The sequence below is a fragment of the Podarcis filfolensis genome (genome assembly GCF_964270895.1).
Source record: "Podarcis filfolensis genome assembly, chromosome: 4".
In the NCBI taxonomy this organism is placed as follows: Eukaryota; Metazoa; Chordata; class Lepidosauria; order Squamata; family Lacertidae; genus Podarcis; species Podarcis filfolensis.
The window spans coordinates 53792053-53810812 of NC_139607.1; the positions used below are offsets into that span (position 1 = coordinate 53792053).

At 40.3% G+C, this 18760-nt stretch overlaps 1 protein-coding gene across 14 annotated transcripts in view; it reads left to right on the top strand.

The window, feature by feature from the left end:
- Positions 1–18760, top strand: part of TIAM1 (TIAM Rac1 associated GEF 1) — a 188100-nt gene that overhangs the window by 125240 nt on the left and 44100 nt on the right. For all 14 annotated transcript variants that reach the window (XM_083611258.1, XM_083611255.1, XM_083611250.1 and 11 more), the window contains 7 exons: positions 1916–2360; positions 6211–6383; positions 8985–9218; positions 11487–11672; positions 14161–14307; positions 14897–14971; positions 17436–17606. In XM_083611258.1, coding sequence (XP_083467384.1) covers positions 1916–2360; positions 6211–6383; positions 8985–9218; positions 11487–11672; positions 14161–14307; positions 14897–14971; positions 17436–17606 — 1431 coding nt within the window. The remainder of the gene's footprint in view (positions 1–1915; positions 2361–6210; positions 6384–8984; positions 9219–11486; positions 11673–14160; positions 14308–14896; positions 14972–17435; positions 17607–18760) is intronic.

Consider the following 18760-nt stretch of genomic DNA (forward strand, 5'->3'; position numbering starts at 1 on the left):
TACCATAGGCACACAAATTAGGTTGTTCCGATTTAACATAGCAATCAGAAACTGGTGGATATCATCCAGTATTGGGCTTAGATCCAAAGAAACATTAACAGAACTCAGCCCATGCAATAGAGTCTTCCTACCCCCTCCTTTTTATTGCACCCCCTGTACCTGCCAAAGATATGCCTGAGGGTCAGGGGATCATGCCATTTTAAGCAACAGCAAAACCTATTATCAGCAAAGGCCAGCTTAAAAAAAGTTGGCTTTTTGCATTTTCATTCTCAGTGAGTATATATTATCTTTTCAACTAAAAAATATTAAAATAGATTTAAAAACTTAAGCACATGTTTCAGTCTCTTACACTGACCATAATTAAGGGTTAGAAATGCTGCATTGTTTCAAATAAATCTAATCACTTTATATATAAAACTTACAAGTATGTAATTTTATTTTTTAACGTACAGTGGTACCTCTGGTTGCGAACAGGATCCGTTCTGGAGCCCTGTTCGCAACCTGAAAGGAATGCAACCTGCGCATGCACGGGTCTCAATTTGCCACTTCTGCGCGTGCACATGATGTCATTTTGCGTGTCTGCGCATGCAGTGAAACCCGGAAGTAGCCCTTTCTGGTACTTCCGGGTCGCCGCGGGACGCAACCTGAAAAAACGTATCATGAAGCAAACGTAACGAGGTATGACTGTATGTTTTTAAACTGCTGATTTAATTAATATTTTGAATTTTTTTAAGGCCAACTTGGTTCTTTATAAACTTTTACCAAGGATTAAATGTACATTTTCTGCTCCATGTAACTGCTTTGAGATTTTTGCAGTTAAGCTGTATATAAATTATGTTAAACAAATAACTAACAATTACCGTATTTTTCGTTCTATAACACGCACCCGACCATAACACGCACGTAGTTTTTAGAGGAAGAAAACAAGGAAAAAAATATTCTAAACGAAACGGTGGATGTATGATTTTTGTGGTTCATGCTGTGGCCACAGACATGTGATCTGACAGTGAGTTTGGAGTAGCCCAATGCAAAAATCCTGAGGATCCATGTGGATCCGTGCTTTGTAACCACGTTTTAAGTGGGGAGGGAAGGAAAAGCACTCAAGGGACAAGGAGCATGCATAGGGTGTGTGGAGAAGGATGCTGCTAATAATGCAGAAGAGGGGTTTAAGGGGAGAAGAAGCACGCGTAGGATGGGTGGAGAAGGATGCTGCTAATAATGAAGAAGAGGCGTATAAGGAGAGAAGGCTCCTCTCCTCTCCCGCTTTGCTCCTTTAAAGCAAGCAGGCTCTGCTTTTCTCCCTCCTCCCCGCTCACCCCCAGCTTAGCGAGCTGAAAAACTTTGCTGCTATGTAGTGAGCTGAGTGGGGAGGAGAGAGGGACAGAGAGCCTGCTTGCTTTAAAGGAACCAACCGGACAGGAGCCGCTTACACTCGTGTAAGCGGCTCCTCTCCTCTCCCGCTTTGTTCCTTTAAAGAAGCAGGCTCTCTGTCCCTCTCTCCTCCCCACTCAGCGGCTCTTCTCCCGCTTTGCTGTTTCAAAGCGAGCCACAGAGGAGGGAAGGAAGGGGAACCATGAATCCTCTGCTCACGACTGCAGCAGATCCCCCCCGCCACCCGTAGGCATTCCCTCCATAACACGCACAGACATTTCCCCTTACTTTCTAGGAGGAAAAAAGTGAGTGTTATGGTGCAAAAAATACGGTAAGTTTTAAAAGAGTAATCAAAGGGTCAGTCAGATAAATTTAAATAGGCATTTTTTACATGGGGCAGTGAATAACTTCATTGATTTTGAAATGGAGCTTCTTTTATATTTAGGCAAAAGAATGGTACTAGAATTATCCAAAAAGTATGCAATAACTATATTGAGACATCATTTCTCCCCAATGTTTGCTTTTCTTTACTGTGTTAATACAGGATGTGAATGCAGGCGAAGGGAGTGAATTTGCGGACAGTGGAATTGAGGGGGCAACGACTGACACGGACCTCATTTCCAGACGTTCCAATGCCACAAACTCCAGCTACTCTCCAACGACCAGCCGGGCCTTTGCTGGCAGCGACAGCGGCAGCTCTTCCACTGGAGATGGGGCTCGTCAGGGAGTCTATGAGAACTTCCGGAGGGAGTTGGAGATGAGTAGCACCAATGATAACCTGGATGAAGCTGGATCTGCCCTGAGTGATGAGCAGAGCAGTGGGACTTTGAGTTCCCCAGGACAGTCGGACATACTTCTTACAGCAGGCCAGGGGACGGTACGGAAAGCAGGAGCGCTTGCAGTGAAGAACTTTCTCGTACACAAAAAGAACAAGAAGGTGGAGTTAGCCGCACGGAGGAAATGGAAGCAGTACTGGGTTTCTTTAAAAGGTACTGTGAATGCACCCTTATTTACTTAAGAGATCAGAGAGTACAGCAACTGTTTGGTGGCAGTGAAGATCTTGTGTTACTTAAGCAGCTTACTTATTGGGTGGGTCATGATATTCTGAAAGTGCAGTATAAGATGAAATCTATTAAAATAACTCTGCAAAAGGCTTGTTGCACAACTAGGCGTTACTTTTTTATGTAACACAATTTTTTAAAACAAGTCCAGTTTCGCATCCCAGTTTTAGGCAGGAAGCTCAGGAAGTGGTCTTAGTCTGCCTCTTATGGAAACATGTACAAAAGAGTAGTTCTGGGGCTAAAATGTTCCCTGGAGTTCCCTGGAGTAAAGAGAAGATACAGATATGACATGCAAAAAACCAAGACCCAAAATATGCCTGTCACACATGCCAATGCTCCTTCTTGTGAAGAGCTATTTGTACAGGGGACAGTACAGGTGGACAGACAGTAAAAGATAATGGGAACTGGCAAGATATAACATGAAGCTTCTCTAAGCATGTCTTTATTTCCACTGGCTATTTATTTTCCCTGCTTTTGCTATAAGCATAATTTCAAACCCACCAGAATTCTTCATCCACTTTGATCTGCGGATGAAAGTGAATGTTAGAAACCAATCTGTGGACGGCAGTCCTTTAAAGTCAATGCTTTGGCTCTTCATCTGTGGCCATTTGGCTCTTCATATACGGCCAGTGTGTCTGGCAAGTGTAGCCTAGGTGAGATGGTTCTGAATCTGCTCATATGAAATGTAGGTATTCTTTTTGCGGTTTTGCCTCTGCTTCTCCACTTAAGATGGAGCATGTATTTGAAAATGTTAGGGCTTGGAAATAGGAGTGTGAGAACCACAGTTCTGAAAAGTCTTATCTACTCCCTTAAACAGGCTGAGAAAACTGAGGACAAGCTGTTACCTAAATAGGTTTCCTTGATCTGTTTGGGACGATTCCTTCCAAATTAAAATACATTTTCTAATTCTAGCTATTTAAGAATTGAGACCAAAGTAAAACAAAAAACGAACTCTGAGCAAAGCAGATCAAAAGGGGGGAGTCACATTGCAACCAAGTTCTGTTTTATATTGTTCAGAAGGGTCACAAAAGACGGGAAGGTTACTTGCTGAGTCCAAGGAATAAAAGGTGGGCCTTGTGATTTCACGATTATTCCTTTTGGTAATGAGCATTGCCTGGAGCAGCAGTTTGTAGGAGCTGAATGCATGTAACATTGCAACTGAGGTCAGGGAAATAGATCAGAGACTTACCATGGCTGACTGAGCAAAGGAAGAGGCCATAATCATCCCAGTCCAGGCAGCATGATGGGAGAGTGTGATGGTGTGGTGCAAATAAACAAAGAGCCATCTGGAAGGAAAGAAAGGGGGAAGGAGGAACATAAAAGAGGTGTTACTTTAAAGTGTGACTTACACTGATTGTTTGTTTCTTGGATTACCAAGGCTTAATAACATTCTAATAATGTTTGTATTTAGGCTTTGAAGTTAACATCTGCTGTGTCTTGCTGAAAAGTACTTTTTGCTGAAAATATTGTATCTGTCAGTCTTGGGTTAACATGGTAACCGCAGATTACTTGACAGCAGAAAATCTATGTAGAATTTTAAAACCAAACAAAATGAGAATTTTGTGTTAGGAAACCAGAGTGATGTTTATTATATTTACATGATAAAGCATGAATGCTTTCAGTGCAATCCTGTACATATCTATTCAAAACAAATTCCATTGAGTGCAGCGTTTCAGGAGGTTTTTAATGCTTGATGTTTTTATTATGTTTTTAAACATGCTGTAAACTGCCCAGAGAGGCTGGGGAAACCCAACCAGATGGGCAGGGTATAAATCATCATCATCATCATCATTCTCACTGGTACAGATTAGTAGGTGCAGGATTGCAACCTCAATTCTATCCTTCCAAGTTTTACAATTCTACCTTAACTCTAAGTAACTACAGTATTAGTTTCTGTGTTGATAACAACACATTGATCACCAGCTAAAATGTTCTAATAGAATGGAAACCTTATGGGTTGTTTTCTGCTGCCTTTTAATAAAATGAGCTCAGATTTATCTTTTCATTTCTCAAAGCTTGGACTTCATCAGTTAGTAGCATCCCCTCCACCCAAATAGAATATGTTTACTTTTGCACATCTAATTGTGTAAAACATGTACAATTGATGCAAGAAATGTTTTTCAGACCAGACCATAGTTTTTAAGCATCAATGTATTTGCATGCTAACTCCCCCCTTTTCAGGTTGATGCATAAAAACCAATATGTTAAATTGTGCCTATGGGTAAAGGCTGACATGAATTTGGGTTCATATGTAAAAGTGCAACTCAATGTATCATTTCCTGCATGTGAAATAGTGGGTTGTAGTCCAGAAAATCCAAAGTAAATTTGTTAGCCTTTAAGGACTCCTTAAAAATTATTTACATGCTGACTGTTTATTCACCTCCATAAAACATTGAAACTAGCATCAGTTTTATTTTAGCCTTTTAAATCATTAAAGCCAATCAGTTTCAGGTCTGTTTCTCCTTAACAACTGGTTTTACTTTCACTTAATATTGGCCTGTTACTTTCACAAATTTATTTGCAATTTGACCTGCCTTTAACCCCCATAGCCCCCTGGGAGGAGCTGAGTTTATAATGCCAGTCCACCATGGACCCACAGAAGAATTAACCTGCATCAACCATTATATAGATTGATTGAGGCTATACTCATATTGCCAAAGGCATTGTAGGGGCAATATAAATGCGACCATATGAAATTTTGAAACCATGCTAGGACAAAAGGAAAGTTCCTTTCCATATCTCCATCTCCTTACGACGGCTTCATACATTACAGCACTAGCGTGTTTGCTTCTGTGTTGTGGAGCTGCTTGTAGATCAAGACTAGAAATGTCATGTTGAAAATAAAACCTTTGGTTCCTTGGGTCTCAGAATTGCTTTTGAGCCACACAAAAGTACTTTGAAGGTTGAAGGGTTGCACATGAACCAGTCTAGACTGCAGGAAGTACTGGCAGGGGTGTGTTTGAGGATAATATATGTTGTAGCTTTATTATTGTCTAGGCTAGTTGTAACATTACTTTTGTTAGAGATCCGTAGAGTCCTGGCCAGAGAGATTTTTAAAATTCATTTATTTTACATTTCAAACCAGTACTAAGGAAAAAATGCATACCTGAAGAACAATATCAGGTTTGAAGGATCACAACTTTTTAGCAATTAGTTGACACAAATATATTCAGCATTTATAAAACATATATAAATGTATATGAAACATATTACTTTCTGGAGCATGCTGTACAAATGAGTACTGTGATTAAGGAATTTCAGCTGTCTGAGCTCTCTTGAGAAAGAGACACATAGAGAAACCCATGATATGTGTGAAAAACTGTCACAAAGGGTCACAGATTATAAATTGCCTATGCAATGTTGTACCATGCTAAAGCATTCTTTTTCTGGAATCATCGTCATTTTCCCTGTTTCTGTTGTTCAGGCTGAGAGTGCTGTTTGCTAATTGGGCCAACACACAAGATGGGTTGTAACAAGAGTCTCAAGGTTTGCATAAATACAAAAAAAGCAAGGGGGGACCTTTAGAGAGAGCACAGCAGCCACAGCATACTGATTAACTCTTGGAGATGGGGATAGGAACCGAGGTGAAATGGAATGGGGTATTATGAAGGAATAGCAGCACTCCACACTGTTGCAGGTTCCATATGTGTTAAGATTTTTGGAAATATTGACATTGTATAGCTTGTAAACATGAAACTCAATGCTAAGCTTGATACAGGGTTGCAGTGTTATCTTGTTCAGGTGTGCAGTTTCCTAATACTTTGCTGTTTTTCTTAAGGATGCACATTATTCTTCTACGAAAGTGATGGCAGATCTGGAATAGACCACAACAGCATCCCGAAACATGCTGTCTGGGTGGAAAACAGCATAGTGCAAGCAGTGCCTGAGCACCCAAAGAAAGACTATGTTTTCTGCCTCAGCAATTCCCTTGGTGATGCTTTTCTGTTTCAGGTTTGTTCTGTCCTTGGTTCATTACATAATTCTTTTCTTTCTTTGCACTTCCTTCAGGCAAAGACCCAAATGGTGTCCCAGCAGCTGAAGGCTGGTACCTTCACACCTGATTATTTAGCAGCCTAATTATTTTATCAGCGGGTAGTCTTTGCTTTTGTGGCAGGTTCCAATACACTTCAGTGTCAAGATGCAACCAAATGGCTTTGTGACTTTCTTCAGCTTAGAGTTGATAAAGATCTGCTTCCAGTTTCTTAGGGGGCCCAGACTCTGTTATGTAGAGCAGTCACTATGTTGTGACATATTTGGGGCACCGTCTTCTGCCACAAGGAAATAATATCTAGGATCTAAAGGGAAATGTGTAAAACGTGCAGTTAATATATTTAGGGTTGAGTAGATCTGGGGGAAATATACTTCACAGACCAATAATTCTTTATGTTGCAGATTATGTTTGTGCTTCTCAGCGCAAACTAGGAAAATAGGAAGCAGCCTTATACAGAGCCAGACCGCTGGTACATCTATACTTTCTCCACCATTGTTCTTTATTGACACTTAGATACTGGATATTGGCAAACAAGTCCTAATCTCTAAAGGCACAGGGGCTACAAAGCCTCAGAGTTATGCTTTTGCCTTCTGTCTATCTTTTTAAAATTAATCTGTCTGCCTTATGTTTATTTTCCTATATGCAGTGAATGAGAGTACCATAATTTACATTAAAGGGGGGGGGTCTTCCTTCATGCATGAAGTGCATTTTCCAAACTGGAGTGGCTCACTAGGTTGGGTTGGGGGGAAGTACAAGAACATATGGAAACAGCATTAGTGTAATAGACCATGAAGACCCTCCCCAATTGTATCTACATACTTAGACTGCTGCAAAATTGTACAGATGCATTTTGTTTGGGAAACCTCAATTCTCAGAAAACAAATGTGGAAGGGGCAGAAAGGTCGCATGGAGTGCATGGCTTTTATGGCAACATAGAGCCTTATTTATTGCAAGTTCCATGCTGAGACATCAGCTTAGGTTTTCCAGTAACCTCGCATGGGAAAGAGCACAAAATGAACTTCTTTTTTTTGGAAAAAGAATGAATTAGTGGGTTCTTTTCTTTTGAATTGTAAAGCTATTTGTTTGCAGTGTGTTGGAGCCCTTCTGAATCTAAAGGATTTTGAGGCTGAAACACGAGATGGATGAGAGGGGAGGAAGAACAATTGGACATAATTATGGAAATAATTGGCAAGTTACTGTAGCCTACAAGCTGGATGTGTTGTGCAGAGAACTGCTAAAGCATGTATATCATTTGAGCTAGCAATAATATATCCTAGCCCATATAATTCATGTACATTTAGAGTAACATGCAAACAGAATAAATAAGTTTCTTTACCGGGAATTGCTGCTTAGAATTTTCTGTGTACAAGTTCTTGATGGTTTTTTATCTCATTTACCACTCTCTACATTCAGTAGAAACTGCTGATGTAACTGAATTCAAAACGATGACGACAACAGCAACAACATTAATAATGGTCTTCCAGTCCTGCCAAAGGATATTTTTCATTGTAATCCTGTTCTTGCATTTTTGCATCCAAACATGCCACACGCCTGCTACTAATTTCCTCCTCAGCCAGGCAGCTGTGATGAGGCCTACACAGAGCCATTAAATTTGAAAGTCCCTTGGTGTTGCCAGATGCTTACAGCATCTTAAAATTGCATGCTCGTATTTCAGGTGTGTGCAGTTTCTTTGTAGGCTTTCACCTTTTCTTTGGAAGGAGAGTGGCCGCCTTCTTTCCAGACTTGCTGTGTAAGTCTGGCCTCCTACACCTCCCCGCTCCCCAATGCAACTTAACATAATAATAATAATGTCCCCTTTGTGTGACCACACAGTCAAAACATTGCCGTAACCAAAGACTGAATTCTTTGAGGTGGAAATCCATTATAATATTAACTTCACTCCCAGGTTTCTGTACATTTTGAATCAGGATTGTTCTGTCTGATTTCCACATCTAAAAGAGCTGTTGTTACTATCCAGCTTGGTAGCACTGCTTGGTGAGCAAGAGTATTTTGCCTTGTGGCTCAAAATCTAGTTGCTTCCTCTTTGATGTGGGCTGCTCTGTTCATTACTGGTTTCCCTCTTCAGCTGTAAAGCATTGGTAGTCTCACAAAGGTATTGTGAGGCTATAATAATTAATGATTATAAGCTTTCTCAGCAACAAAGCATTATAGTTTTCATTACACTTACAATATCAGTGGGCACCGTGTTCATTAATTATTTTATGAATTGTAGCGGACTAGCTGTGTAATTATTACGCTATAAAATATACAGGCATGCTTTCTGGTTACCTCAAGGTCTAAATCATTGTGCTCAAGGATGAGCCGAATATTATTGTAGCATTTGCGATGGGATAAAAAGGTAATTCCTGAGCCATTGCTAAGGAACCTTCTGCAGCTATAAAGCACTGGTGAAGATTTTGATTCTAATGCCGATTTCAAAAGGGCAAATTAAGAGTAGAATGCCTCTTCATCACATGTCTCATAAGTGAGATGAATAGAAGTGGAATCATTTCAAACCCAGCATGTTTTGACCAACATGATTCTGCTTCTCTGTTTTTTAGACTTCTAGTCAAACGGAACTGGAAAACTGGATTACAGCAGTTCATTCTGCTTGCGCGACTGCAGTGGCCCGACAGCACCACAAAGAAGACACTGTCAAGCTGTTGAAAACAGAGATTAAAAAACTGGAGCAAAAGATTGATATGGACGAGAAGATGAAGAAAATGGGGGAAATGCATTTCCTCAGTTTGTCTTCTGTCAGAGACTCCAAGAAGAAGAAGACAATTCTTGATCAGGTAACCTCACTTGCATGCATTAAATATATGGCTATAAAATAAAATTCAGGTGTCCACAAGTGTCTGCTACAGTTATTGTCCTACTTTAAATAAAATTGTTTTTATTAAATATTTTGAATTTTATAAATCTTAAAAACAACATAGCACCAGAATAAACAACATGGTAGTACAGAGCGACTGTGATGATCTTAAGTAGCTGGTGTAAAACTGAGGATCCATTGGACCTTCTGCTTTCTTTTTCAACTGTGTTGCTTGCATGGGTGTTGCTAATGGTGCTTCAGAAACTTCATATATTTCTTCCCCCATGGAGAATTGCCTCTGGTCATCTTCCATACCTTATACTTCCAGTTTGAATTTGGCAACGTTCAGCTGACTTGACCAAAAGAAAATTTACTCTGGTGGCAAATATCTGCCTTACTATTGCAGTGGCCATTTGTAGCCGTAAGCAAGGGAACATAGGAACCTGCATTTACTGAGTCAAACCCATGGTTGGTCGTCCTCTTCTTCTTCTTCTTCTTCTTCTTCTTCTTCTTCTTTGGCAATTGCTCGTAGCTGAGTAAGATTGACTTTCATGAACATGGTCTTAACAGTGAGTCCATAAGTGACTGTGGAGGCCAATTCTGGATCCACATGTCCTTCCACAGTGGGGACATAGGTTTTCAGGCAGGAGTTGATCACGGTGAGGGTTTGCCAAGCGTGCCTTCCTCTTAGCATGTTTCTCCCTTTCGTCCTGAGTTCAAGCGTCTTCAAAGCCCATGGCACCTTTGGTATAGGCTGTTCTCCAACTGGAGCACTTGCAGGCCAGTGTTTCCCAGTTGTCTGTGTTTATACTGCATTTTTTTAGATTTGCCTTGAGAGAGAGTCTTTAAACCTCTTGTGTTGACCACCAGCATTACGCTTTCCATTTTTAAGTTCCGAATAGAGTAGTTGCTTTGGAAGACGATAATCAGGCATCCGCACAACATGACCAGTCCAACAGAGTTGATGTGGGGTTTTTTTTAATTGCACATAATTCCTTTATTTTACTGAGATTAGGGCAAATGCAGCCATTGTACAGTGAAGTGAGCTCCAGTGTAAACCTGCCCTAAATCAGGCAAGGATACCACATAGACTGTGGGGCAGAAAAGCAACACATGATGATACAACGAAGTTCATGTTGAAGAATCATTGCTTTTGACACTGGTGACCTTTGCTTCTTCCAGTACACTGGCATTAGCTCACCTGTCTTCCCAAGTGATGTCTACGTAGACTGGCAGCAGCTCTCCAGGTTTCAGACAGGGAGATCTCCCCACCCTACCTGGGGATGCCAGCAATTGAAACTGGTACCTTCTGCATGCACTGCAGATGTTCTGCCGCTGAGCTATATCCTTGTCTAAAAGCAGATTAAACAAATTCTTGGAGGATATCAATGACTACTAATCACAATGGCCATGTATCTCCTCCTGCTTCAGAGGCCCTATGTCTCTGAAACTTAGTTGCTAAGGAACACAAGTGGAAAAATGCTATTGCATCCATGTCCTGCTTGTGGGCTTCTCATGGTGTGATACTTACTAGGGAGCAGGCCCCATTGAGTTCACCAAGGCTTACTTCTGAGTAAGTGTACTTATGATTGCAGTGTTAATCATGGAAAGGAACATATGGAGCCCCCTTTGCTGAGCTGCAGCAGCTCTTTAACCAGGCCTCTAAATGTAACTAGAATGTTAACCAAAGAAAACTATGCAGTATTATGGAGATTTCTATCCTTTTCAAAGTGTTCCCTACTAGCAATCTGCACGGCACAGGCTGATGGTGGCATTCTGCTCTGCATCTGACAGATGTTAATGTATTCCCCAGTGTGCTTTATTCATTTTCTTTAGTACAATGACAAACTTCATTGCTTTTTAAGCTGCTGCTGCTGCTGACAGCCTAGGGATTTTTATTTTTTTAATTTTTTTGCTGTAGTTCTGGTGTCTTCATACCTCTATTGTGTTTCATAAAAACACTCTCTCCGTGAGAGGAGAATCCAGCTGCAATAAAGAGGAAATTAAAACCAGAATTTTAATGCTATTAGCATCGTATCAAAGTAATAGTTGTATTTGGATATCTCCCCCTTTGAAAATAAAGATATTTACTTTGCTCCAACTTAGATCTAAATCCCCCTTATACATATAATAAATTTGGACAGTGAAAGAAAATTTTAGAAAATCTGGTATATATACACTTGTGTGTTATTGTATGGTATCATATGGACTTTAATGTTTACTTACCTCTGTGATCTTCTTCTTCTAGATCTTTGTTTGGGAACAAAACCTGGAACAGTTCCAAATGGATCTCTTTCGGTATCGTTGCTACTTAGCTAGCCTCCAGGGCGGGGAACTGCCAAATCCAAAAACGTTGCTCGCATTTGCAAGTCGCCCAACTAAAGATGCAATGGGCCGTCTTGGAATCTTTTCAGTGTCTTCCTTTCATGCACTGGTGAGTTTAAACTGATGCCAGAGGTTATTGTTGCTAAAATAGAAATCACTTGGTGCTTTTGTAAGAAGGTTAACTGAGTGCTGTTGCTGTGCAGCCTCTGTACATCTTGGTGATATAAGTTTGTGCTTGGTCTCTGCTGTCAGCAAAAAATATGTCTGTCTCCAAATATTTTTTAGCATTTTTGGGGTGAAAAATTTGAATCAGCCTTAACATCTCAAAGAGATAAAATTATTATTATTATTATTATTATTATTATTATTATTATTATGTTTCATATATTTTGGATGCTAGAATCCTTTTTATTGCCATCCTTATTGTAAAGGCAATCATTCTCATTCATTGTTAATGGTGAGAACACGAGAAGAGCCTGCTGGATCAGGCCAATAGCCCACCTATTCCTTTCCTCCCAGTGGCCAACCAGATGCCTGTGGGAAACCTGCAAGCAGGATTCGAGCATAGGAGCACTTTCACCTCCTGTGGTTTCCAGCAATGGCTATTCAGAAGCATTACTTCTCCAACTCCGTAGGCAGAGCATAGCTGTCATGGCCTTCAGTAGCCCTCTCCTCCTCCATGAACTTGTCTAACCCTCTTTTAAGGCCATCTAGGTTGGTAGCCATCCCTGCCTCCTGTGGAAGAGAGTTCCATATTTTATCTCTGTACTGAATATTACAGTGTTCAGCTTCATTGGATGTCTGTGAATTGGGGGCGGGGCGGGGCTTTTAGCTATCCACTTTCTCCATGCAATGCGTAATTTCATGTCACCTCTTACTTGCCTTTTCCCCCAACTGAAAAGTCCCAAATGCTGCAACCTTTCTTCATAGGGGAGTCGCTCAACCACCATATCCATTAATATCCCATGAGCGTATACAGATATATTATAGAAGCAACTATCACTGAGTCAATTATTGCATAAGCAATTGTTGGAAAACCAGTTTGGTAACTATTTTAGTTGAAAAGTGGAAATAATAATCTATGGTAACTTTTACATTATTTATGCTAGTGTTGTGATTTAATCGTGTAAATCTTTTGGATAACAAGTTAATAGTTTTAATAATACTTTATCTGGAAAAGGATAACTGACTGGTCTCAGCTCATCATACTGAAAGAGGATAATGTATAACAAAGTGAGAAGTTATCCAGTCATGTTTGTAGCTAGCTACTTTAGAGCTGTGGCATCCTCACCACCAAACCTATTTCAGGCTGTGTAAGAGAATGACCTATCCCTGAGCCCACCCTCACCACAGCTGCAGCCAGAACAGAGTGGAAGGGGCAGCCAAAATGTGTCTGAAAGGCAATTTGAATACATTCTGTTTTGCTTCTCAGAGGGGAGAAGCAGATGGAGAGTGTTGGGTACCAGAGATAGTCTTTCTAAGCCACCTAAGCCAGAAAGGCAGCTGAGAGCCCCAGAAAGCTAGAGAGTAGGCAGGAATGGAGACTGAGAGAAAGACCAAAAGGATAAGGTGCTGGGGGAGGCAAAAGTGGAAGTAACCTAGGAGTGAAGTAACTCCTTTTCTCTGCCCCCGCCCCCTTTAAAGAGGTTGTGCTTTGTTGTTGTTTTTTTGTCTCAGTTTGCCCTCTAGGGGTTACTGACAGAAGTGCTGTTAACTCATAAACTCTTCTAGCTAAAGGATGCTTTCGTATTAAATTGCTCTTACGCATGTTACATAGCTCTTGCCCTGGGCTCTCTCCGTAATACAACATAGCCATACTGATTTCAGTTCCCAACTGCGCTCCTATAATAAGTCATCCTTGTCATACCTTTCGCTGCTCGCTCTGTCACAAAATGACCACATAAGCGACCTGATTCAAGAGTTGGTGATTCCACTTGGACTCACCAGTTGGGAGAAAAATCCCAGGTGTATAAAATGTTGTCCTCTGCCCAAGTGATGTTACCTTAATTTGCTTTCAGAATAAAATATAAATTGGAATTTCTGCTAGCAGTAGTCCTTGATGAGAAAACAATGGCAATTTGTTGTTGAGAGTAGCAATTGATTTTTATATGGTATTATATAATTCGTAGGGATGTTAACAGAATTGCCACCTATGAAATGTATCTAGTGTATGGATGCTGATTGTAAAACATAGTTAATGTTCAGCAGTTTGTCCTAATGAATCACTGTGTTAGCATCTGGCTCTAAAAGTCAAACCAAAAATGGGTTTAAAGTGATAGATTTCTGAAAATAATTATGATGGGCGGTATTTGATTAAGTTTGTCTCGGCGCAGACCCATTTAAATTAATGAACATAGTTAGATATATTGATTTCAATGGGTCTCCTCTGAGTAAAACTTAGTTGACTACCAGCCTATGTCTGCCCCAGTCCTCAGCACATACAAGGTAATTTTTGATTCAACATAATTTATACAAACCTCTTTAAAAATCTTGGCATATCTTATCTATGGGTCCTCATTAAAATTATGAGGTCTGGCACTCTAGCTTTGCTCTGATTGTGGTGTCTTTGGTTGAATGGCTTTTAATGCACCCGGCAGGTGGCCGCTCGCACAGGCGAATCTGGTGTCAGGAGAAGAACACAGGTGATGTCGAGATCAGCAAGCAAACGGAGAAGCCGTTTCTCTTCCCTTTGGGGTTTGGACACCACTTCAAAGAAAAAGCAAGGGAGACCAAGCATTAATCAGGTAGCCTACCTCTTGAGAGAAAAAAATTGCAAACTTCTTGGTTGGATCCTGAGCTCCAGCCTATTTTGGGGGGGTCTGGTATAATTTTTCTACAATCTCTGAACTTTGCATTTCCACAAATACAGGAATGAAGTGTGGCAGATCTTGGTAAGCATCTTCCTTTGGTTTCCCACACAGGGTGTTTGGGGTGGTGATGAGATCGGCACTAGTTGGAGTTACCGCTTCATAAATTGTTGGAAGTATTGCTAGAATTTCACCACAGCTTATGAGCTGCTTCTTAAGTGCACTTTTCTGGCCTTGCGTTTCTCCACTTTCCATTTGATCTGATTCCCCACACATCCCTGAATGGGTCTCAGTAGGTCGTGGTTTAGATGGGGCAACCACCCTTGTTGGATTAGACCAGACAGCCATTTGCATTTGGCTGTTTTCCTAGCCAGGAAGGAATTTTATCCAGTTTTAATTTGAGATGATAATTTCCTCCCTTGAAACACTTATTCATTTGTCCCAGTAACATGAGATCTTTCCAAATTTAGAAAGCATTTGCATCATCCTATTGTAATTTAAAATAGCACGTTCTGTGCCTCTGCAGGTGTTTGGTGAAGGAGCTGATTCTGTAAAGAAATCTTTAGAAGGAATATTTGATGACACTGTTCAAGAAAGCAAGGTAAAAAAAAAAAAAGAAGAACATCATTTTATTAATTTACACAAAGGAGTCCAATTAGCTCGTGAATCTGTTTTTAGAATGAAGCCCACTCCTTTAGGACAAAGTAAAAGTATTGAAGGGAAGAGTGAGTCTTGCAGCAGCTCAGCTCTGCCAGATGTCAGCCTGTTTGAAACATGGCCAAGCGATGAGGTAGAGGGAGCTTGGCACTGCTCAGCTCCAAAGTGTGCTGCAGAGAAGGGAACTCTTAAACCTTCAATGGTATTTCTGCGAGTGAGGCCAGTAGGTTCCATGGTCATTGGCCACTGGAGGTGGGTAGTGTTCTGATTCTGTAGTTTACCTATGCTACCATTGATTAAACCTTTGTCTATGAAGAATATTGGGGGGGAAGAATTCCTTGTATCAGAAGACCTATTAGAGCAATCATTTTTAATAGCTACTTGTTAATCAGGATTTAATTTAATTCTGCCCCTAAACCTATAAATATGAGGCAGGATTTTTTTTTTCTTATCAGGACATGTAAGAATGTAGTAATTGTCCTCGTGGATCAGAGCAAAGTACTTGTCTAGTTCAGCAGTCTGCTTCCAGCAGTAGTCAGGCACATGCTGCCAGGAATTTTTCACACAGGTTTCTGATAATCCCTCCTTAACAACCCCCTCTCCTCAGTTTTTATTCAGTTTTCCAGGATTTGTGCTTGTTTATTTTGTTCATATGACAACTCAGGTTTTTAAAAGTTGTCCTTGACTGCTCTTCATCCTTTTTGTACTTTTCTGTGCCTTCTTTACTTTTATTTGGACTTCTATTATATTGTCTTTTAAAACAAAGGTGAGGAGCTGGTGGCCCTCCAGATGTTGTTGGACTATAACTCTCATCCCTGATCATTGGCCATGCCGGCTGGGGCCGATGGGAGTTGGAGTCCAGCAACATCTGGAGGATCACAGGTTTCCCACTCTAAAAAACAAAAACAAAACAAGTACTCAGCCTCCCAGCTTCCAGAAGGGATTTTCAGAGAGTTTCATTTGGTTTCTGCAATTAAAGTTCTTTTTTGAGGAATTCAAGAAAAATCTGCGGAGGAATTACAGGGCTGTGTTTACTGTGTTCAAAGCTCTGTAGAGCTGAAGTAGCCATTGGGGGGAAATGGCTTTAGCTGAATATACCGGGATAATACTTTCCTCTCATATGGATCCCACACTATGGTCACTAAGATTATAATTGTAATTGCTTATTTGCCTGGAGAACCAGGAATGCAGCAGTTCCGTTTAGGGGCAAGTCTAGCTCTTCCTGATATTCCTTGATGCCTTGCCACAACTGTTCTCCATATTTGCCCTCTCAAGGTCTGAGCAGCCCTTTCTTCAGGGTAAGGCCCCTTCCTGCATTCAGCAATTCCCCAGTCCCCCAAATGTGGCTTTGCTCTTAATTCTGCCAAGCAAAGGCTGTCCATTTCCTCTGAAGAGGTGTTAGATTTTCATGAGGTCAAAAATACTTTGGCAACATTATGCATTTCAGCGCTGCCGCAAAACTATTTTGTACATGGCGAAACCTCACATTGCTTCCATATCACAAACAATAACAATGCACAGGCAATGTGATATGTAAAGACAGGGATTGAACATGTCACTTTTATGTGGAAAATGACTTCACAGAGACCACTGCTAATCTGGGTTGATGAGGACATATAAACACACAGTTCTCTGGGTTTGATCAATGTCTACACTGTAGAGAGACTTCTGCTCTGCCAATTACAGCCCTACCCTGTAACTCCCTAAAGAATACTGAGATGAAGCACCATTAAGTCTGGGCCAGGGGGCATATTTTTAATCGAGCAAATGGGGGTGTGATTGCATTTTAAACTAATGAGAATTCCATACATCTGTCACTTGCTTGGAATTATATTCCTCAGGGGTCCATCTTAAACCTACAAAATAATAATAATAATGATAAAAAAATTAAATGCATGCAGCAGGTTGCCACTGGGCAGTTCAACCAAATCCATAATGACTTTCTCACCTGCAACTCCTTCTGTTGTGAATAGTGAGAATAGTGGTGTCTCTTCTTAGATTTATTTATCCTCGTGGTTTTTGTGTGTGCATACATCCCCCCCTGGTCCCAAGTCCAATGTATTCCAGGCGTTTTTTGCAAGCACGCTTCCCCCTTGACTCTGCTATTGCATGTGCAATAAGGATGCAGGCATCAAATAATTGTCCTTTACCAGAGTGGATAGACGTCAAAGAAGAAGAAAGGGAGCTGGCAACTTGGAGGCCAGCTGACAATCCTCTGGGGGTTGAATTTTAATTGGTTGCCTTCAGGGAAGCCATCTCCCTACCCGTAATATAGTGCTTTAATTTTGTTATTTAATTTGATAGAAAACAAAGGCATACTTTATGGCCCTATATTTGTGTTTAACTGGCAAATGAATCAGTTGTATTTGAGCAGAAGCGTGTTAATAACTGTGTGAATTTCTATTCAGAGAGAAAAAGAAGTGGCGCTCACCACAGTCCATCCACATAATCCCGATTCTGACATCTGGGTTCATGAGTATTTTACACCATCCTGGTACTGCCTGCCAAATAACCAGTCTGCCCTGACGGTAGTCCACCCGGGGGACACAACACGGGATGTCCTGGAAATGATTTGTAAGGTAAAAAAAGAAACATTATAAGAATTTTTGAATTTTCTATCATTATTTGAAATTGTGATTATAGCTATTTTACTCCACTCCCACTACCAGTTTCAGAGTGTTCCAACTATAATGAGCCGTCCTGTGGTTTAATTTGACAAAAAATGAAAAGTTGCACAAGAATGCAGAACTGGATGGATTTTCCACATTTGAATGATCTGCAATCTGTGACAACCATATGTGTATGGAAATGTTTGTCATTGCACATCCTAAAAACCATTCTGAAATTTTCACTCCTTATGGAAGATTTAAATTTTAAGGTTTACATTTATTTATTTTTTTGGCTTCTCAGCATTTATTTGTAGCTTGTGCCTATATTCTCCTATGCTATTATCATTTCAGCACAAGTTTTAATAGAATTATATGTGTGTGTGTGTATATATATACACACACACGCACAATTGTAAATTTGGTTAAAATTAAGATGTTCAAAATCCAAGATAGTGATGTTCCGGTGCAGAGGTCTGTAAATGTTTCAGTCGCACTCTTTTCCACACTTGCTGAGCTGTCCCTTCCATTTAAGTAATAGTGGAAGCTGTACACGAACAGGAGCTTATTGTCTGCACTGGAGTTCTTTCATGCTGAATCATTTTTATTTTGTATTTATGTATAACTTTGAGGTTTTATACACCCTCTTGCTGAGTATTCCTGTCACCTGTGGTACCTGAACTTAATGCCGTTATCCACAGGAAAAGTGGGTGAGCTCTGTTGAAATGAATTTTCCCCAGAGCTTTTTGGTCTAAAATTTAAATTTATTTTTATTCATATTTGAATAATGAACATTGCGCCAGTGCCCTTCCAGTGTGCTACCATTGATTATATTTGTATATTCAGCAAAACATTTTGTCTGTCATTCAGTTAAGTATGTTCTATTACTTTTTCATGTGATTCACTTATTTTTCATCTGTATCTTCTCTATCAGTTTCCACGCTAAGCAATAAAACTTTTCAAAGTTCACTCTTTTTGAATTAAAGTTTGGTATTCAGTTGAACTAAGAAAGATGTTGACAGAACTCAGGTGTGCTGTGAGTGTGATATATGCACCTCATTGCATTGTAACCAGCACAAGAATTCATATACTTTTAGATTCTCAGGTGTATTTTTTTAGGATTAATG